Below are 22,668 nucleotides of genomic sequence, written 5' to 3' on the forward strand. Positions count from 1 at the left end.
CCTTCGGGCTATGTAATGCTCCGGCCACCTTCCAACATCTGGTCAACGATATCTTCCGGGAATTTCTGGATAACTTTCTCATCGTCTACCTGGACGATATACTCATCTTTTCTCCCAACCTCGAGCTCCACCGGGTCCATGTTAAGAGAGTACTGTCTACCCTAAGGGAACATGGTCTTTATGTAAAGGCAGAAAAGTGTGAGTTCGAAAAGAGCTCCATCCAATTCCTGGGGCTTATTATTTCCACCAACGGCATTTCCATGGACCCACAAAAGGTGAAGTCCATCCTGGAATGGCCAGCCCCCACCGATAAGAAGGGGGTCCAACGATTCGTGGGGTTTGCCAACTTCTATAGAAGATTTATAAAAGGATTCTCCACAATTATTTCACCTATTACCCAGCTGACTCGTCAACATGTGCGTTTCCATTGGTCGCAAGATGCTCAAATGGCTTTCGACAAGTTAAAAACCTTGTTTATCTCGGCACCTATTCTTCAGCATCCTGACCCAACCATGGCCTATGTGCTTGAAGTAGATGCATCAGAAATAGCCACTGGAGCAATTCTGTCTCAACGTCTAGGCCCAAAGGCCCTTCTTCACCCCGTTGCCTTTTTCTCCTGGAAAATGACTCCTCCTGAGAGGAACTATGATGTGGGGGACCGGGAACTTCTGGCCATAAAATGCGCCTTGGAGGAATGGCGATACCTACTGGAAGGGGCTGCTCATCCCATCATGATTTACACAGACCACAAAAACCTGGAGTATCTCAGGACAGCTAAACGCCTGAGACCCCGTCAGGCCCGATGGGCCTTATTCTTTTCTCGATTTACCTTTCACCTAACCTACAGACCAGGATCAAAGAATGGGAAGGCAGACGCCCTTTCCCGGATGTTTCCAGACATTCCAAATACGACTGAGCCTAACACCATTCTTTCGGCTCAAAATTTTTTACTTATCCAGACTGATTTACGGTCAGCAATCCAGCAAGCTTCCGTTCACTGTATAGAGCCGGGTGTCTCTTCCTTGAGACGACAAGAAGGATTCTTATGGTACCGTGAAAAGATCTTTGTCCCAGCACAAGCTAGACTACAGGTCTTGGAAACCTTACACGACCACAAGCTGGCCGGCCATTTCGGGGTCAAGAAGACGTGTGAGCTCATTCAGCGTCTCTTCTGGTGGCCAAATCTGGTCCGGGACTGTACCAACTATGTAAGTTCATGTGTCACGTGCCAGCGGAATAAGGGAGCTAAAACTAAATCCTGGGGTCTACTGAGACCACTGCCAATCCCTGAACAACCATGGAAGGGAATCTCCATGGACTTCATAGTGGAACTGCCACCCTCAGAAGGGTTTACCACCGTTCTGGTGGTTGTAGACCGTCTCTCTAAGATGGCTCACTTTCTGCCCATGATGGGCACACCCTCTGCAGTTGACACAGCCAATGCCTTTATAAAAGAAGTGGTCAGGCTACACGGACTCCCGGACAGTATAGTCTCAGATAGAGGTGTTCAGTTCACTTCCAAGTTCTGGAGAGAACTCTGTAAGTCTCTGTCTATTGAGGTTTGCCTATCGTCTGCCTATCATCCGCAGAGTAATGGGCAAACCGAACGAACCAATCAGACCCTTGAACAGTATCTGCGTTGCTTCTGTACCTGCTCTCAAGATAACTGGGTCCAGCTTCTTCCCTGCGCGGAGTTTGCATATAACAACTCTTTGCACTCTGCAACTAACCAGACTCCGTTTTGGGCAAACTACGGGTTCCATCCATCCTTTTTACCCAACATCTTACCTGAGTCATTAGTTCCTGCAGTACAGGATCGGATAACTACCATTAAAACCAATTATCGACTGCTACAGGATAACATCGCAAAAGCGCAACAGGAGTACAAAAGATTCCACGATCTCGGGAAAAAGGAAAATCCTGCATTTAAGATTGGGGATGAAGTCTGGCTCTCCTCAATCAACCTAAAGATCTCATGTCCTTCTAAGAAATTAGGACCAAGGTTTATCGGACCCTTCAAGATCAGGAGGATCATCAACCCTGTGGCCTTTGAACTGGCCCTACCAGGCTCCTACAAGATTCATCCTGTGTTCCATGCTTCCCTGCTGAAGCCTGCAATGCCTAGTCCCTTCCCAGGGAGGGAAGAGCCGCCTCCACCCCCAATCACGGTGGAGGGGGAATCGGAATTCGAGGTCGAGTCCATCCTGGATTGTCGGAAGAAGGGTAATTCTACGCAATACTTAATCAAATGGAAAGGTTACCCCCCTGAGGACAATTCATGGGAACCTGTAAGTAACATTCACGCCCCTAAACTCATAAAAGAATTCCATGACAAGTTCCCTGAAAAACAAGCCCAGTTGGGCATCCGGAGGCTGCCCTTTGGGGGGGGGCACTGTCAGGGACTCAGACGCCGCTGTGCAGCCTACGATCCATCTAGGCGAGTGCGCATGCGTGTGCGTCATGTCGCACATCGTACCAACCCAGCCTCCTCTTAAGGATCGCTCACCCTCTCATCCAGTGCTGGATTATCGTCAGCTTCCTGTTTCCTGTTTCCTGCTTCCTGTTTCCTGTTGTGACCCCGGCCTGCTCCACGGACTTGTCTCTGCCTGTTTGCTTGTGTACCGACCCCGGCTTTCTCCACGGACTTGTCTCTGCCTGATAACCTGTTTACCGACCCCGGCTTGCTCTACGGATCTGCTTCTGCCTGCTAACTTGTGTACTGACCCCGGCTTGCTGTTACTTGGACTGACCACACTTGTATGACCCCCGGCCTGGCATTTACCACTGCACTGCTTGCTTTCACTGGAGCTTCTCAGAAGGGACCCGGATATCCCTCTCAGCCATCCACCTGCACCACCACAAGCATCCAGTGCTACTTGGGTCGCGTCACCTCCTGTCTCACTTCCAGGGGTGATTCGCACCGAGCTGCAAGGGAAGCCCTCTCAGCACATCGGCCTCCACCCAGTGATCTGACAGAACCCAAAAAACTGCCCAAAAAAAACGCTAGCGCCAAAAAAAAAACGCCCAGGTGTGTTGTTGCGGGTATTTTTTGGGGGTTTTTGGAGGCAAAACTATACACAAGTTCAGATGTTTTTCCTGACTCCAAAGAACCCCAAAAAATGCCCAAAAAAAACCGCCTGCTATTAAACCGGCAAGGTGTGAAAAGCGAGAAGCCATATTCCAGATCTATAATTGCACAAATACAAACTATCTTCTTTTTTATGGTTCTGGACATGCTACAGAGCTGAAACTTCACAGGTACACTTTTTAGACCCCCCAGATACTAAATCCAAAGAAATTTTTTTTATTTTTTTTTATTTATTTATTTATTTATTATTTAATTAATTTCAATAATTGGCTCTCTATCAAAAATCTATCAAAAATTACAATTTTTAAGAACTTTTTTTGTGTGATTTTGTGTCTGGGGGGTCTAAAAGGTGTACCTGTGAAGTTTCAGCTCTGTAGCATGTCCAGAACCCCCCAAAAAAATCATATAAGTGTAAAAGCGGAGTCCCACCATCCCTGCTCTACTGAAAATTTATCTTTTTTTTCTGTTTCTGGACATGCTACAGAGCTGAAACTTCACAGGTACACTTTTTAGACCCCCCCAGATACTAAATCCAAAGAAATTTTTTTTTTAAAATTTTTTAAATAATTGGCTCTCTATCAAAAATGACAATTTTTAAGAACTTTTTTTGTGTGATTTTGTGTCTGTGGGGTCTAAAAGGTGTACCTGTGAAGTTTCAGCTCTGTAGCATGTCCAGAACCCCCCAAAAAAAGATCATATAGGTGTAAAAGTGGGGTCCCAAGTTCCCTGCTCTAATGAAAAATTATCTTTTTTTCTGGTTTTGGACATGCTACAGAGCTGAAACTTCACAGGTACACTTTTTAGACCCCCAGATACTAAATCCAAAGTCAAAATCAAAAAATCTTTTTTTTTTAATTTTTTCAATAATTGGCTTTTTTATCAAAAATGACAATTTTTAAGAACTTTTTTTGTGTGATTAATAGTCCCTGGGGAATAACCCAGAACCCTAGGCACTTTTTTAGGGGCATTTATGGATTTAAAATGGTGTTTTTTGATTAGTTCGGGTCCATTGATTTCAATGGGGTTCTGAAATCCGGGCCGAACTTTCGGGTAGTTCGGATGTTCTGGCCGAACCGAACTTTTAAAATGTTCGATCATCCCTAATAGGCACTAGGATTACCGTGATTGTGTCATTGTAGCACTTAAAGTGGTTGTAAACCTCTGAAATAAAAAATGAACAAAGTGTATTATTTTATAGTGTGTGCTTGCCATATTCAAAGCACTTAGTGTGTTTTCTGTCTGCTGTATCCTTCCTATGCTATCTGCATAAGTCACTTCTAACAGGTTATTGAAATGCCAGGAGGGTGGTGGCTCCTGCACACAGCCTGTGATTGACAGACTCAGCTGTGCATGTTTCCCTATGACATTTTGCAGAGGGGGGTGTGTCCATTTCCATCACTCAGGTCTCAGATTACACCAGGATTAATGAATTAAACCCTCAGGTTTTTTTTTCATGCTGATGTGAAATCATCTAATTTACTGGTTTCCCTTAAGGCACTGATGACGTAGCTCCACCTGCATTCATGTCCCCTGTTAAGGCAATGTCATCAGTGCCATCTGGGAGATCTCGTACATTATCTGCTAGATCTTGCAGTATTGTCACACCATGCATGCACAAGAAGGAATGCATAAAGTCACGCAGCTCATCTCGCACATGCGCTGTACAATATTACATTCATCTTTTTTTTTACAAGCCTTCCATTAAGATCTTGTGAGATTCTGGAGGAAGGCGTAAAAAAAAACAGATAAATGTAATATCATATGGCGCATGTGCGAGATGAGCCGCATTATGTCGTGTGCTTCATTTTGCAGACGTGCAGTAGGACTATATTGCAAGCAGACCCTGAAAAAAAATATCAGAATGGCAGTGTGGGAAAGGGGGAACAGGCAGCAGAGAGGCACCATGAAAGGACAATAGCAGAAGGAGAGGCAGCATGGAGGTAGGTATGTGTTCCCAGGGCTGCTGTTAGAAATCATGGGGCCTCATACAGCCTACCTGACAGAGCCCCCCCTTTCCCCGGACAGAAGTGACTGAGGAAGTAAATTTTATCAGTCCCTTTCTTTGCAGCCTATGTTGCAAAGATTAATGAATTGCGCATTCACACAGACTGAAGCATAGTAACACCGTTTCTTATGCTTCAGTGATGAATGGACACAGAAGTGATTGGTACCGATCACTCACTGTGTTCATTCAGGAAAGGAAGGGGCAAATAAATTATATACTGTATTTTCTGGCCCCGTTCCCCACTCTCCATCCTGAAGCATCCCCCTGGGTGTCCACAGCAGCTTCCGGCAGAAGAGGAGAGGAGGGAAGCCAACAGGGCTGCGGGGGAAAGAGGGACACAGGGGGGCCTGGGCAGCAGATTGAACCACTCCCCTGTAGTGCAGCCAGAGGGAGAAGCTGGCAGCATTGTAGGGGAAGGCAGAAAAGGATTGGTGTCTGCAATAAGACAGTACAGCCGGTCCTCCTGCTCAGCAGGTCACTGGCCCCCCTCTTAAACTGATGGGGGCCTGGGCCCAGTACAGGGGGGCTGGCTGTACTGCCTTATCAGCAGCCCTCTGAGTAGCTTTTTATGTTTTTGATCATCTTCCTGCATTTTTCTACAAAAAGGGGAGCTGATCCTTTTTAATGATTTTCTGAGTATGCATCTTTTTTTTTTTTTTTTAATCCTTGCCTATGTTGCCCAGTTTAGGCTGGTGACTTAGGTCATGACTGTGGCCCCAGGTTTTCTGTTTCAGGCTGGCTCCTTTCTCCTACAGCATCCTATGGAGTCAGCCCTACACTGTATGCATAAATAGACACACAGAGCTCCAAAGCCTGAGATGGCAAGGCGTTCTGCTGCTCCTCCAAGCCAAAAGGCTAGCTCCAGACTACACTGTCCACTGTTAACTCTTACCTACAAAGACTGGAAGTTCAGGGAAGCAGCACTCATGCTTGCCGGTCACACGTTTTATTATGCTGTCCTGGGCTGGCTGTATTCCCAGCAGCATCCTGGAATCTGGGCTGTGGGGACAGCAGCAGCCTTTCATTGGGCTAATCTACAATCGGAGTGACATCCCCCCCCCCCCCCCCCACCTTCCCACCTGCAGTTTCTGGTGCTTTGCAGGGGTTAAGAAAGAAAACCCAGAGGGGGAGTGTCTTATGCTGTTGCTTGTTTGGGTATGATGTGTACTGTGCTGATCAGATGAATAGGAGAAGAGGATTGGTGGGGATTGGCGTAGTACACATTCCACTCACATAAGCAGCAGCAGTGGTAAGATGCTCTGCCTTCCATCGGGGGTTCTTCCTTAACCCCTGAAAAGTGCTGGAAGAGCGCCGGAAACTACAGGGGGAAGGTAGACGGGGGAAATGTCATTCTGACTGTACATTAGCCTAGTGACAGGTACCAGGATAGGTAAGATCTGTGACAGCAGCTTCCCTGCGCTCATTTGCCTGGAAATCATATCTGTATTATACATTACTGCACCCTATACTGTACCTTCCAGCCCCCTGTACTGTGCCTGCTGACCCCCCTACTGTGTTCTCCTGACCCCTGTACTGTGCCCTGCTAACCCCCTGTATTGTGCACTTCTGCTCCCTGTACTCAGCCCTCATAACCCCCCTACTGTGTTCTCCTGACCCCTGTATTGTGCCCTCCTACCCCCCTGTATTGTGCAATTCTGCTCTCTCTACTGTGCCCTCCTGCTTTCCTGTGTCCTTCCACCCCCCTGTACTGTGCCCTCCTGCCCCTCTCTACTGAGCCCTCCTACACCTCTATACTGTACTCCACTGCCCCCCTGTACTGTGCCCTCCAGACCCCAGTGTTGTGTCTTTCTGACCCCCCCGTACTATGCTCTCCTGTGCCTCCATTATTGTGCCCTCTTTCTGCCTGTACTGTGCCCTCCTTCCTGTACTATGCCCTCTTGCCCCCTACTTTTCCTTTATGACCCCTATTCTCTACCCTTCTGACCCCCAGTCTTCTTCCCTGGTGACCCCAAGTCATTTGCCCTGGTGGCCCTCTGCCCTTGTGAACCTCAGTCCATTCCCCTTCTGACCCCTGTCCTCTGCCCTACTAACCCCCTGTCATCTGCCCTACTGACTCCTTTCCTCTGCTCTACCAACGCCCATTCCTCTAGTCTACTGACCCCCTATCCCCTGCCCCAATGACCTCTGTACACTGCCCTACATACTACTGACCTCTGCATGCTGCTGTACATACCAGTGACCTCTTTACACTGCCCAATATACTGACCTCTGTATATTGTCACACACACACACTACTTACCTCTGTACACTAGCCTGCATTCAACTGACCCATGTACAATGCCCTACATCCTACTGACCTTGATACACTACCTTACATCCAACTGACCTCTGTACACTGACCTACATACTACTGATCCATTTACACTGCACTACATCCTACTGACCTCTGTACGCTATCCTACATAGTACTGACTTCTGTACACTGACCTACATACTACTGACCTCTGTACACTGCCCTACCTACTACTGACCTCTGTACACTGCCCTACGTCCAACTGCCCTCTGTACACTGCAGGAGTTGCAATGCTCAGCAGAATGGTCAGTGTCAAGCGATGCTTACAGAGTATTTGATGCAAAATTGGTGTTTATCCTTATATTCTCTGCAGGATTTGTTGGGTTGCCAGAGAGACTATACTGTCCTAGCTAAACAAATATATCAATGATTTTTATGAATAAACAATACCTTCTTGGCTGTGTTTCAGTTCCTATTATGATATATATGAAATTTTCCTGAAAATACAGTATTTCAAAAATAAGATCATAGGCGCTATATATATATATATATATATATATATATATATATATATATATATATACACAGAAGCCGGACTTCTGTATTTACAAGTGATGGTGGTGAGCAGAGGGCCTGAGCCCTATATATATATATATATATATGTATATATATATATATATATATATATATATATATATATATATATATAGGGCTCAGGCCCTCTGCTCCCTGCTCACCACCATCACTTGTAAATACAGAAGTCCGGCTTCTGTGTTTACAAGTGACAGCTTGTCTCCCAATGGCTCCCGCGGATCTGATCTCCTGGGTGTCTCCCACTAAATGCAGGATGGGGACAAGGGAGATGCAGGTTCCTGGGGTGCAGTGCAGATCCCGACAACTCCAGTGGATGATTTCTCTGCAAGTGAGATAGGCAGAGCCAACGGCAGTGTGCTGGGAAGTACTAGAGCCGACTGGATGCTTCTGCTTTATACAGCAAGTAAAACATGGAAGATGGTGGAGCTTTAAAGGAGGTGGGGAGAAGATGGGGGCATTGGAGGAGGGGGAGTTGCATGCAGAGGTGAGAGCTAAAGAGGGGTGAAAGTGAGACGTGGATAGGGGATGCTGAACTACAGTATGTACTATGTATGCAGCATACCCCTGAACTCTGCACTATGTAGAAAATGCATCCCCAAATTCTGCCACTATTTGATGCAGTTTGGAGTGTGTGTGTGTAATTGGGGGGTTGTGGTTGAGTTCCTGTACCTGTTTTCTGAGAAAGAAAAGCCCTGATTTTTAGTGAATACTTACCTGGAATAAACATAAGCTATTCTTGCCTGAAAATCATACTGTGTAAAACAAAAGTGTTTATTTTGAACCATTACCCCCAAAATCTATTAAGATACGACCACACTGAGTCTCTTCTCCATAACAGTTCATTTGCTCCGTTGCCTGGCACTGTCCAAGAGACTCGGAAAAACACGATGTGCAGGTGTGCTTATTTGCAGTCCTAGTTGTTGGAAACAAAGTGGAAGTATCTAGAAAAGAAGAAAAAACAGAAAAGTTCAGATTTCAAAATATTTTTCACAAAAATGTAAAATATTACCACTGTCATCTTCATAAACACATTCCCCAATGCAATGCAATTCTCTATATAAGATGTCATATGCTTGTCACTTTGCTCTGCAAAGTCCCCATCAAACTCTTTGGCATTTGACACATCTGGGAATGTCAGATGTTTGTGTCCCCCACCCCATGCCAAGTTCCTCCCACAGACCCCCCCCTAAGTTACTGCTATGCCCTGGTGTGCTGAAAGGGCTGTAGGATGGAACCAAAGAGCGTGGAGGGGGACACAGACATCTGACAATCCCAGTAGTGTTGAATGCTAAAGAGTGTTGGAGTCGAGGAAAGGTAGGAGACATGGGCCATCAGAGAGGTGACTATATTATATCTTCTATAACTGTGAATTGTTTTCGGAAATTTTCAAAATAGACAAGAATGGCGCTTTAAGTCCCGGTTCACACTACCGCGACTTGTCAGGCGACCTGTAGTCCATTCAGTGCTACAGGAACCGTTCTAATAGGAGCGACTCAAGTCGCTCTGACTTAGAAAATAGTTCCTGTACTATTCCTTTTCCTGTACTACTTCGGGGCGACATCGGAGCGACTTGCATTGACTTCAATTATGTGTTAAGTCCATGCAAGTTGCGCCGAAGTCGTGGTGCACGCGACTTCACAGGTCACCCCCGAAGTCGTGCCGCGGTAGTGTGAACGGACACTAAAACTATACCAAAATGTGTTTTTACTCTTCGTGTTATTTAAAGAGAACCTGTACTGAAAAAAAATTATAGTTGCCTGACTGTTATGTTGATCCATAAGTTGAGGAAAGTGGAAAAATAGCGTTGGACCCATACGTTTATTTGACTGTTATTGTTATCTTAAGGTATTGTTGGTGTAAGTGATCTGGTTCCTGGGCAGGAGGCTTCCACATCCCAGAAGATCTCCACAGTCTCCTTGGCTTGTAGGGTAATGTAAGAAGGGTTAAAATGTAATCGCCACGCCACTGCTAAGAGGCCAAGATACTTTATTCCATTAAAGGTCAATGGTACAGATCAAGAAATAGCCAACGTGTTTCGGGGGTCTATGTGCCTCCTTCATCAGGGCTAGAAGAAAAAAGCCAGTAAAATTGCTTCTCTTTTTAGCTAATCAGGTCTCACGACCCGCTTCTTGATTGGCTGGGTGGAGAATCAGTGTGATAATAGTGAATATTCATTCGCTATTGTCATACAACCTTTTTTGAAGCATATTAGAGTCTCTGGCTCTAATCAGGTGCTTAAAAAAAAAAAAAAAAAACCCTAATAGAATCCATGCATCCAGCACCCTGCACGTGGATTAGGGGGCCGAATGCATGGATGGGGGGGCGGCGTTCCTGCGCCACCAATGGACTGGCCGCCACTGCTTTAATGTCTGCATTAGGGTTGGCCATAGGGACATTTTGCAAGCTAAGTAATAGATCTCCTCTCTACTGTTAAATGAATTTCTAGACAATTATCCTTAAAGAATGTAAAAATAAATCATTATGAACATGATAGTCAATCTATTTTTGTAGCTATAACCTTAGTCAGGCAATGGTAAACCTAGAATTATGGACAAATATCCACCCTGATATTTTGGCTCAGCTTCAACATGAAAAATTGAGTATCTTATAATATAACATAGGGCATTGTACCTGGAATAGTACAGTTTTCACTTGTGCAGCATGCCACACCAAATGCAACCGCAACATTAGAATTGCTGATGGTGGCGGGACTTGTGGTGCATTGCTGTGGTTTTTTGCATCCTGCAACGATCCTGGAAGCCACTGTCTTGTTTCCTATAAAATATAAAGAATTAGAACACAATCTGCATTAAGACCGATGCCATTAGCAAGAACTCTTTAAATAAAAATACATAATTTCAAGTCTTTTATGATTTTGTCCTTTAAAAGTAATTGTTGCTCTATCAAATATTGTGTTTGTTTTTTTAACACAGTTCTGGTGGAGGAAATAAAAGTATAACTAAGGGCAAAAGTTTTTTTTAGTTTTGGATAGAGGTAAGAGGGATTAGATTACAGTGATGGCGAACCTTGGCACCCCAGATGCTTTGGAACTACATTTCCCATGATGCTCATGCACTTTGCAGTGTAATTGAGCATCATGGGACATGTAGTTCCAAAACATCTGGGGTGCCAAGGTTCGCCATCACTGGATTAGAACAACTATCAGTTTTTATTGGTGCCTGTGCCCTCGTTAGGAGACTCACCCTCTCTATTTATACTGTTTACAATTATTTTTTTTAGTCCTTATTACAATAAAAAATGTGCGCAAAATTACACACTCTTTTTTAACCACTTGCTGACCGCAGGCTGGCTCGGGTGCGTGAATCAACGTAGAGATACGTCAGGTCGCGGGAGCTCTCCTGGGGGCGAGCACGCGCCGCCGGAATGTTCCCACCCCCACTAGGCAGTGGGGATGCTGATTCACAGGACCAGTGGCCGCGATTGCCACCGGGCACCCGCGATCGCTCCCCTTTGATGATTTTGCCCTATACAAATAACCCTCTAACCTTAGGATAAGCAAATGTTTTTCAGATACAAGAGCCATGTGTATATTTCCTTAAATCTCGATGCACTTTGTGTATTTCTTTCAGATCTGTGCAGTAATCCAATGTAAAATGTTTCCTCTTTGCAGGAGCTTCCTGTAGTCAAGACCAATCACTGCTGTTGTCCACTTTGGCCATATTAGGTCAATAACCAAAATACTGTATATATATAATTAGGGTTGAGCGAACACCTAGATGTCCGTGTTCGACGGGTTCGGCCGAACTTTAAAAAAAAGTCCGGGTCCGTGTCCCGGACTTTTACCGAACTTTTCCCGGACACCGAACCCCATTGAAGTCAATGGGGACCCGAACTTTAAGGCACTAAAATGGCTCTAAAACACCAAAGGAAAGGGCTAGAGTGCTGCAAATGGCAGCAAAACGTAATTAAGAGCATGGCAAGTGCTCTGCAAACAAATGTGGATAGGGAAATAACTTAAAACAACAAAAAAAAACAGAAAAATAAAACAATGTTCTTCTTCATCTCTGAAGGACGAGGCCCATATGGAGTAGGAGGGAGGTTGAGGTGGTGGTGGATGTGGCGGTGACATAGGCGTGCGCACAGGGTGTGCTGGGTGTGCCTGGGCACACCCTAATCACCTAGGGCACATAGCATTGCCAGTGAGGAGATGGGAAAGATCTCCCTGGGACCTGCTCTGCTCTATTTCTCCTTGCCTACAGGTACATGGCCCCGATACATTACTCTCCCTGCTGGCAAACACATGCATGTGTATTTCAACTTTGGGGTGCACACCTTAATGCAATAGGCTGCGCACACCTATGGGCGGTGTAGGTGGAAGCGGCGGTGGAGGAGGACCAGGGCCGGATTAACAGCATCATGGGCTTGGTGCTGAGGATTTTGAAGGGCCTTAAGGGCCGTGCCTTGCCATGCACCCAGAGGAGGAAGGGTGCAGCCATGCATGCCTAATTCAACATGGGATGCTGTCTCTGAAGCCCATAAACACATCCATGCATCGCCAACTGTCCCTCCTTGTCCGGCCTTCACGCTGTGTGGGGAGGTTCTGAGGGTGCTGCCTGGGGAAGCGAGCATAGAAGCCAGACTTCTGTGTTTACAAGTGACAGAAGAGCGGTAACAGTGAATATGGCCAACCCGGGGCCTATATAAAAGGTAGGGGCCTGGAGCTGCAGCTCCAATAGCCCCTACATTAATCTGGCCCTGAGGAGGAGGACGAGGTAGCCAACACTGCTTCTTTTCAAAAATTTTAAATGAGGGTACACCCCAAAAGAGTGAGAAAGAGCAAAAATGGAACAATGGGTGGGTAAGGTCGGTATCCATTGCTATTCTGCATAAGGTACGGAAAAGTCCCGTGGGATCCATGCCTGGTTCATTTTAATGAACGTGAGCTTGTCCACATTGTCTCTGGACAGGCGGCTGCGCTTGTCTGTTATAACGCCCCCAGCCGTGCTAAATACCCGTTCAGATAATACACTGGCTGCAGGGCACGCCAGCACCTCCAAGGCGTAAAGGGCAAGCTCAAGCCATGTGCCCAATTTGGAGACCCAGAAGTTGAAGGGGGCAGACCCGTCATTCACTACATGTAGGCGTGTGCACACATACTGCTCCACCATGTTGGTAAAATGCTGCCTCCTGCTAAGACGTTCCATCTGAGCTGCTGGTGCTGCTGTTTGTTGTGGCGTGCTGACAAAGCTTTTCCACATTTCGGCCATGCTAACCCTGCCTTCTGAGGTGCTGGCGGTGCCCTGGTTGCGTTGGCGACCTCCTCCTCCTCCTCCTCTGCCTTGTGCTTCCACTGTGGCCCCGCTGTCAGATGGGAATGCCAGCAGCATGGCGTCTACCAGCGTGCGCTTGTACTCGCGCATCTTGCGATCGCGCTCCAGTGAGTGAATTAAGGACGGTACGTTGTCCTTGTAACGGGGATCCAGCAGCGTGGCCACCCAGTAATCAGCACAAGTTAGAATGTGGGCAACTCGGCGGTCGTTGTGGAGACACTGCAGCATGTAATCGCTCATGTGTGCCAGGCTGCCCAGAGGCAACGAAAGGCTGTCCTCTGTGGGAGGTGTATCGTCCGTGTCCTCTGTATCCCCCCAGCCACGCACCAGTGATGGCCATGAGCTGGCCTGGGTGCCACCCTGCTGTGAACATGGTTCCATCTCCTCCTCCAGCTCCTCCTCCTCCTCATCCTCCTCATCCTCCAGAACTGTGCCCCTGCTGGACAATTGCGTCCCTGGCGTTTGCGTGTGCAGGAACCCACCCTCGGAGCCCCTTGCGAATGACTGCCCTGAAAGCCTTGGAAATGTTACCTCTTCATCCTCCTCCTCCTCCTCATCCTGTGCCACATCCTCTTCCATCATCGCCCGAATTGTTTTTTCAAGGAGGCATGGAAGTGGGATAGTTAAGCTGAGAACGGCGTCATTGCCACTGGCCATGTTGGTGGAGTACTCAAAACAGCGCAACAAGGCACACAGGTCTCGCATGGAGGCCCAGTTAAATTAAATAGCGGAATAGAAAATATGATCCAAAAAAAGTGTATGTATATCACACGTACACAACCACACTGGGCCCCAATTACTATTGTTTGTACCCCTAAAAGGCTAGATGAGGAGTAGGGGGAGTATGGAACAGGCAGCACCCTCAAACCTTCAGAAGTATGAGATGAACCCCAACAACTTGGAAAGGTGGATCTCTCTCACACGTACCGACACAGACTATCCCGCAATTCAATTGATCCTCAAAGGTTTTTATTGAATAGCGGAATAGGAAATATGATCAAAAAAAGTGTATGTATCTCGCACGTACACAACCACACTAGGCCCCAATTACTATTGTTTGTACCCCTAAAAGGCTAGATGAGGAGTAGGGGGGGTATGGAACAGGCAGCACCCTCAAACCTTCAGAAGTATGAGATGAACCCCAACAACTTGGAAAGGTGGATCTCTCTCACACGTACCGACACAGACTATCCCCCAATTTAACTGATCCCCAAAGGTTTTTGATTAAATAGCGGAATAGAAAATATGATCCCAAAAAAGTGTATGTATATCACACGTACACAACCACACTGGGCCCCAATTACTATTGTTTGTACCCCTAAAAGGCTAGATGAGGAGTAGGGGGAGTATGGAACAGGCAGCACCCTCAAACCTTCAGAAGTATGAGATGAACCCCAACAACTTGGAAAGGTGGATCTCTCTCACACGTACCAACACAGACTATCCCCCAATTTAACTGATCCCCAAAGGTTTTTGATTAAATAGCGGAATAGAAAATATGATCCAAAAAAAGTGTATGTATATCACACGTACACAACCACACTAGGCCCCAATTACTATTGTTTGTACCCCTAAAAGGCTAGGAGTAGGGGGAGTATGGAACAGGCAGCACCCTCAAACCTTCAGAAGTATGAGATGAACCTCAACAACTTGGAAAGGTGGATCTCTCTCACACGTACCAACACAGACTATCCCCCAATTTAACTGATCCCCAAAGGTTTTTGATTAAATAGCGGAATAGAAAATATGATCCCAAAAAAGTGTATGTATATCACACGTACACAACCACACTAGGCCCCAATTACTATTGTTTGTACCCCTAAAAGGCTAGGAGTAGGGGGAGTATGGAACAGGCAGCACCCTCAAACCTTCAGAAGTATGAGATGAACCCCAACAACTTGGAAAGGTGGATCTCTCTCACACGTACCAACACAGACTATCCCCCAATTTAACTGATCCCCAAAGGTTTTTGATTAAATAGCGGAATAGAAAATATGATCCCAAAAAAGTGTATGTATATCACACGTACACAACCACACTAGGCCCCAATTACTATTGTTTGTACCCCTAAAAGGCTAGATGAGGAGTAGGGGGAGTATGGAACAGGCAGCACCCTCAAACCTTCAGTATGAGATTGTGTTCACTGTACCCCACAAAGATTGAGTTCACTGCACCCCACAATGATTGTGTTCACTGCACCCCACAAAGATTGTGTTCACTGCACCTCACAAAGATTGTGTTCACTGTACCCCCCAAAGATTGTGTTCACTGCACCCCACAAAGATTCTGTTCACTGTACCCCACAAAGATTGTGTTCACTGCACCCCAAAAAGATTGTGTTCACTGCACCCCAAAAAGGATGTTGTTTACTGCACCCCAAAAAGGATGTTGTTCACTCCACCCCAAAAAGATTGTGTTCACTGCACCCCACAAAGATTGTGTTCACTGCACCCCAAAAAGATTGTGTTCACTGCACCCCAAAAATGATTTTGTTCACTGCACCCCAAAAAGGATTTTGTTCACTGCACCCCAAAAAGGATGTTGTTCACTCCACCCCAAAAAGATTGTGTTCACTGCACCCCAAAAAGATTGTGTTCACTGCACCCCACAAAGGATTTTGTTCACTGCACCCCAAAAAGATTGTGTTCACTGCACCCCAAAAAGGATGTTGTTCACTGCACCCCAAAAAGGATTTTGTTCACTGCACCCCAAAAAGATTGTGTTCACTGCACCCCACAAAGGATTTTGTTCACTGCACCCCACAAAGATTGTGTTCACTGCACACCAAAAAGGATTGTGTTCACTGCACCCCAAAAAGATTTTGTTCACTGCACCCCAAAAAGATTGTGTTCACTGCAGCCCAAAAAGATTGTGTTCACTGCAGCCCAAAAAGATTGTGTTCACTGCAGCCCAAAAAGATTGTGTTCACTGCAGCCCAAAAAGATTGTGTTCACTGCAGCCCAAAAAGATTGTGTTCACTGCAGCTCACACACAGAAAAATGGATGTGGATCACTGACACCTGCCTATCTCCAATCCCACACCACACAGCAATATCGATTGTAGTTTGTAGAACACAGTTTCCCTAAAATTCAGCAGACTCTGTCCCTAACAGGATTGAGAAGAGATCGTAGATCAGGATTGAGTGCAGACCCCACCCCCCACACAGCAATATCGATTGTAGTTTGTAGAAGACACTGACCCTATATAATTCAGCAGACTCTATCCCTAAAATGCCTACAACTCGCCCTGCCTAAACACTCCGACCTGTCCCTCAATTCTATCCGGACACAAATGGTTTTTTCCTGCCTATCTTTCCCTAATCAGCAGCCAGCACGTTGATGTGTGCTCTGTCCCTGAATCTAAGCAGCATAATGACGCCGCTGCGGCTGCCTCGAACTTATAAAGACTTGGTCACATGCTTCAGACGGCCAATCACAGCTACTGAGACATTTGCAGGCATGGCTGGGATGGCTTAAGGCACACCAGTTAAACGATTGTTGATTGGCTGTTGAAAGCCCGCCATGAAAAGAGCGCCAAAGCATGCAAAACCCGGAAATAAAACGACCGAACACGGATTTTTACCCGAACATACAGTAAAGTGTCCGTGTCCGTGTTCGGGTACAAAAAATCCAATTATTCGGTACGAACACGAATAATACAGTCCGTGTTCGCTCAACACTATATATAATCAATTTACACTTAGGTGAAAAAAAATAAAAACACTTAACCACTTGCCATATATACTGCTACAGGGGGGCTGCGCTACTCAGGATCACATATATATATATACACGCATACTGTATGTATATATATATATATATATATATACACGCACACATACTATATATATATATATATATATATATGATCCTACACTTCCCTGTATCAGGCAGGAGTGCGCACCGGTGGCGGCTTGCTCCTGCTGGGATTTTACACAGCGGGTCCTGCAGACCTGATGTCCACCGGCACCCAATGATCTTTCTGTACACAGGCAAAATGGCGATCTACCTATGGAAACGAGGCAGATTGCCATTCTGTCAGTACCGAAGACATAGATTCTGGGTTCCTGTAGACAGTGTTCATTTTGGCATCACATTTCGAATTTAGTTTTACTTATAGTCTTTTGATTAAAATGCCATTTTAGCTTTAGTCGTATTTTAGTCTTTTGACTAATATGCCATTTTAGTTCTAGTCGTATTTTAGTCACCTGGGGTGTTTTCGTTTTAGGACCATACCTTTCACCACTGCCTCAGGATCACAGTGCCATTTTATTCATTTTGGCTCAATTTATCTGTAAGTATGAATCTTTAGCATAGGGTCCTCTATGAGTCCTATACTTCATAGACAATATGATGTATATTTTTATACTTGACAATGATACTTTATGTACTCTCCAGACCTACCCATAAGCATCCACTCCTGAAGAAGTGAGCTATGTTCCCAAGAAACGCGTTGAGTTTCAAGATGTCCTATTCCACCGCCGCCGCACGGGGGACCATTCTCTGACACCAGCTCTACTGGTGTGTGAGTATTGGGCACTCCAATGAGTTCCCTAGTACTTACAGAATTTTTTCTAAATTCATTTTTTATTTTGTTTTTTAAGTTATATTCCAACAATTATTTTTGTTTCTTTAGATATGTTTTCAATGCACTTACTCTTGAAGAAGCGACCATTTAACTTGCGAAACACGTCAGCACAAGATGCATTACATTTATATGTAGAGATGTCCCGAACTGTTCGCCAGCGAACAGTTCCCGGCAAACTTCGCATGTTCGCGTTCGCCGCTGCGGGCGAACATATGCGATGTTCGGTCCGCCTCCTATACATCATCATTGAGGCAAACTTTGACCCTGAATCTCACAGTCAGCAGACACATTCCAGGCCAATCAGCATACCTCCCTCCCACACCCTCCCACCTCCTATAAATAAGCAAGGGCAGCATCCATCTTAGATCATTTCTGTGTTACTGAGAGCAGGGAAAGTGCTGCTGCTGCTGCTGTTATAGCTGGGGACAGTTCCCGGTCTTGTTAGCCAGTGTTCTTGGTACACTCCTGCTGTAAGGACAGCACCCCAAAAAGCCCTTCCTAGGGCTGGTATTTGAGGTTTTTTTTGGATATATATATATATATATATCTATTGTCCTCAAAAGCCCTTTTGAGGGCTGGTATTTGAGTATTATATATATATATATATATATATATATATATATATATATATATATTGTGCACTGCAGTTACCTGCCCGCTGTGTGTGAGAGGCCACAGACCCACCACAGACTGTACTGTGTGCACATCACACTCATTTCGGGTGGCACAGGCACAGTACCTTGCATTCTAAATTTTTTTTTTCTTTTCCTCTGTCATAATTGCAGTGAGTGCTGTGTCAGGTCCACAGAGTGTACTGTACCCACTGCAGTGCACTGCCCACCACTGATATATATACGGTGGCACAGCATCTTGTTGCAAATTGAAAAAAAAATAATATTTTTTATTATTGCAGTTGCCTGGGCTGCCAGTGACTGTCAGGTCCACAGAGTGTACTGTCCCCACTGCAGTGCCACTGCCCACCCACCACTGATATATACGGTGGCAGGCATGACTTTTTTTGGATTCGTGTCTGGGGGGGTCTAAAAAGTGTACCTGTGAAGTTTCAGCTCTGTAGCATGTCCAGAACCAGAAAAAAAAGATCATATAGGTGTAAAAGGGGTTCCCACCATCCCTGCTCTACTGAAAAATTATATTTTTTCTGGTTCTGGACATGCTACAGAGCTGAAACTTCACAGGTACACCTTTTAGACCCCCTAGACACTAAATCACACAAAAAAAGTTCTAAAAAATTTTCATTTTTGATAGAGAGCCAATTATTGGAAAAAATTAAAAAAAAAAAAAAACTTAAAAAAAAAAAAAAAAAAAAAATTTTTTTGGATTTATTGTCTGGGGGGTCTAAAAGGTGTACCTGTGAAGTTTCAGCTCTGTAGCATGTCCAGAACCAGAAAAAAAGATCATATAGGTGTAAAAGGGGTTCCCACCATCCCTGCTCTACTGAAAAATTATCTTTTTTTCTGGTTCTGGACATGCTACAGAGCTGAAACTTCACAGGTACACTTTTTAGACCCCCCTAGACACTAAATCACACAAAAAAAGTTCTTAAAATTTGTCATTTTTGATAGAGAGCCAATTATTGGAAAAATTAAAAAAAAAAAAAAAAACAACTTAAAAAAAAATTTCTTTGGATTTATTGTCTGGGGTGGGGGGGGGGGGGTCTAAAAAGTGTACATGTGAAGTTTCAGCTCTGTAGCATGTCCAGAACCAGAAAAAAAATAGAATTAGGGTTAGGGCTAGGGTTAGCTTTAGGGTTAGATTTAGGGCTAGGGTTAGGGTCAGGGCTAAGGTTAGGGTTATTTTTAGTGCTTAGGGTTAGAGGGTTAGAGTTAGAGGGGTAGGGCTACTAACTCTAACCCTAAGTATCTCACCGTAACCCTAACCCTAGCCCCTAACACTAAACCTAACCCTAACCCTCTAACCATAACCCTAACCCTCTAACCTTAACCCTAACCCTCTAAGCCTAGCCATAAAAATAACCCTAAACCTAACCCTAGCCCTAACCCTAACCCTAACCCTAACCCTAGCCCTAACCCTAAGCCTAACCCTAGCCCTAACCCTAATTCGTATTTTTTTCTGGTTCCGGACATGCTACAGAGCTGAAACTTCACAGGTACACTTTTTAGACCCACCAGATGCTAAATCCAAAGAAATTTTTTATTTTTATTTTTTTTTTTAATTTTTCCAATCATTTGCTCTCTATTAAAAAAGGACAATTTTTAATAATTTTTTTGTGTGATTTAGTGTCTGGGGGGTCTAAAAAGTGTACCTGTGAAGTTTCAGCTCTGTAGCATGTCCAGAACCAGAAAAAAAAATAGAATTAGGGTTAGGGCTAGGGTTAGGGTTAGGGTTAGGGCTAGGGTTAGGGTCAGGGCTAAGGTTAGGTTTATTTTTAGTGCTTAGGGTTAGAGGGTTAGAGTTAGAGGGGTAGGGGTAGGGCTACTTACTCTAACCCTATGTATCTCACCATAACCCTAACCCTATCCCCTAACACTAAACCTAACCCTAACCCTCTAACCATAACCCTAACCCTCTAACCTTAACCCTAACCCTCTAAGCCTAGCCATAAAAATAACCCTAACCCTAAACCTAACCCTAGCCCTAACCCTAACCCTAGCCCTAACCCTAATTGGTAATTTTTTTCTGGTTCCGGACATGCTACCGAGCTGAAACTTCACAGGTACACGTTTTAGACCCCCCAGACACTAAATCCAAAGAAATTTTTTTTTTTTTTTTTTTTTTTTTTAATTTTTCCAATAATTGGCTCTCTATCAAAAAATTTAAATTTTTAAGAACTTTTTTTGTGTGATTCAGTGTCTGGGGGTCTAAAAGGTGTACCTGTGAAGTTTCAGCTCTGTAGCATGTCCAGAACCAGAAAAAAAAAATTAGAATTAGGGTTAGGGCTAGGGTTAGGGTTAGGGTTAGGGCTAGGGTTATTTTTAGTGCTTAGGGTTAGACGGTTAGGGTTAGAGGCGTAGGGGTAGGGTTACTAACTCTAACCCTAAGTATCTCACCGTAACCCTAACCCTAGCCCCTAACACTAAACCTAACCCTAACCCTTAAAGCCCAGTTCCTGTCCCATTTTGGTCGGTTCTGGTCTGTTTGCGGATGTTTGCGGTGCGTTAAACGGGGAGTTTGGTCTGTCACTGTGAAGCGGGCGTAACCCTTACACTACCTGATCGATACAACATCATACCTGATCGTATACACACACTGGATGTTTTAAAGCACGTTATTCCAAACAATTTAGGAATGTTAGGTGATTTATGCCCTTTATGGAATAAAACCCGACTCTGCGTCAACTACGTAATTTTCCATGGGAGTTTTGCCATGGATCCCCCTCCGCCATGCCACAGTCCAGGTGTTTGTCCCCTTGAAACAACTTTTCCATTACTATTGTGGCCAGAAAGAGTCCCTGTGGGTTTTAAAATTTGCCTGCCTATTAAAGTCTATGGCGGTTCGCAATGTTCGCCGGTTCGCGAACATTCGCCGATGTTCGCGTTCGCCGTTCGCGAACGGTCGAATTTTATGTTCGCGCAATCACTATTTATATGTCATGTTAATATTATATTACCATGTTTTTATTTTTGAGACCAAGATGTATTGTACCCCCATGCATATCAATATGTATATTATTCATATGTATACATGTATTGTAAGACCGCCAACCAAGTTTGCCATTACAAGCGTTCCCGAGGCGCACAATGGTACTGACTTTTTTACCTATTGCAATTTTTTGTAATAAAGAATACTTTTTCCAACTATTCATCTTTTGTGATTTCCAGCCACATGTACCCACCTCATCTAAAGTCCCACGGGCCAATTTTCTCTTTTTTTTTTTTTTTATGTATCTGTGGTCATACATAAAAATTGTTCCATTTTCAATAAATGTATTTTATTCTACATTGTGTTCACCTCAGTTCAAAGTCCCAGAGCAGCCTTATCCTTTTTGTACAGTGTTTTAGTGTTAGTCCTACTGTATTTTCCGACGTATAAGGCGACTGTGCGTATAAGATGACCCCCTAATTTTCCAGTTAAAACTAAGGTTTTTACCCTATACTCGCTGTATAAAACTACCCCTTCTTCTGAGGCAACACCATTTCATAACATCAGGTTTAATTTACCGTAAATAATTTTAATTAAAATGGTTATGACTTATCGGTAATAATATTTTAGCCCGCTGGATGTGGATACAGTAAGCTTCAGCTACTTACAGAAAATCAATAAAATTCAATAAATATATCTTAAAAAAAAAAAAAAAGAACCTAAAAAAACCTCTAAAAAAGTGCAGCGCTAATATTTAACACACATGTGCCAATTTATAAAAAAATATATATATATACCATATTAGTTAACATGTAGTTCCCAAGTGATATAATCTGTGACCAATCTCCATTAGAATCACTTGTGAAAAAAAAAACAATTCCATGAAAATCACTAATTTTGATTGGTGTAATCGGTAAATTTTGCACAAAGTGCTAACCAGTGATCAAAGGACATAAAATCAATAAACTGTAGGTGTGATTTCTTATGTCCTTATTGTCAAATTCTGATTGTTATTCACACATGATTTTACAAAATTTCAAAATTTGAAGAGACAGCGTAACGCATTTATTTGATTCATACATTAAGGTATAAAACCTTTAGCCTTTAGAACATAATTATATAGGACTTTTAATTAATTCAAATATTACCTCTCATTTCCACATAGTAGGAAGTGCCACATTGATGATCAGAGTCAGGGCAATCCTTTATCATTACAGATTTTTTAGGGCACGAAAGTCCATCTGGGTTTTCACAATGCTTGCATTTTAGTGAATAAACTATAATGTA

The 22,668-nt window shown here is 44.3% G+C and overlaps 1 protein-coding gene across 1 annotated transcript in view; it reads right to left on the reverse strand.

The window, feature by feature from the left end:
* Positions 1-22,668, reverse strand: part of LOC309568965 (uncharacterized protein) — a 73,142-nt gene that overhangs the window by 34,808 nt on the left and 15,666 nt on the right. The window contains exons 2-4 of the mRNA XM_082274729.1: positions 22,530-22,658; positions 10,573-10,716; positions 8,730-8,882 (exon numbers count right to left, since the gene is read on the reverse strand). Coding sequence (XP_082130855.1) covers positions 8,730-8,882; positions 10,573-10,716; positions 22,530-22,658 — 426 coding nt within the window. The remainder of the gene's footprint in view (positions 1-8,729; positions 8,883-10,572; positions 10,717-22,529; positions 22,659-22,668) is intronic.

The sequence above is a fragment of the Pelophylax lessonae genome (genome assembly GCF_965119305.1).
Source record: "Pelophylax lessonae genome assembly, chromosome: 12".
Lineage (NCBI taxonomy): Eukaryota > Metazoa > Chordata > Amphibia > Anura > Ranidae > Pelophylax > Pelophylax lessonae.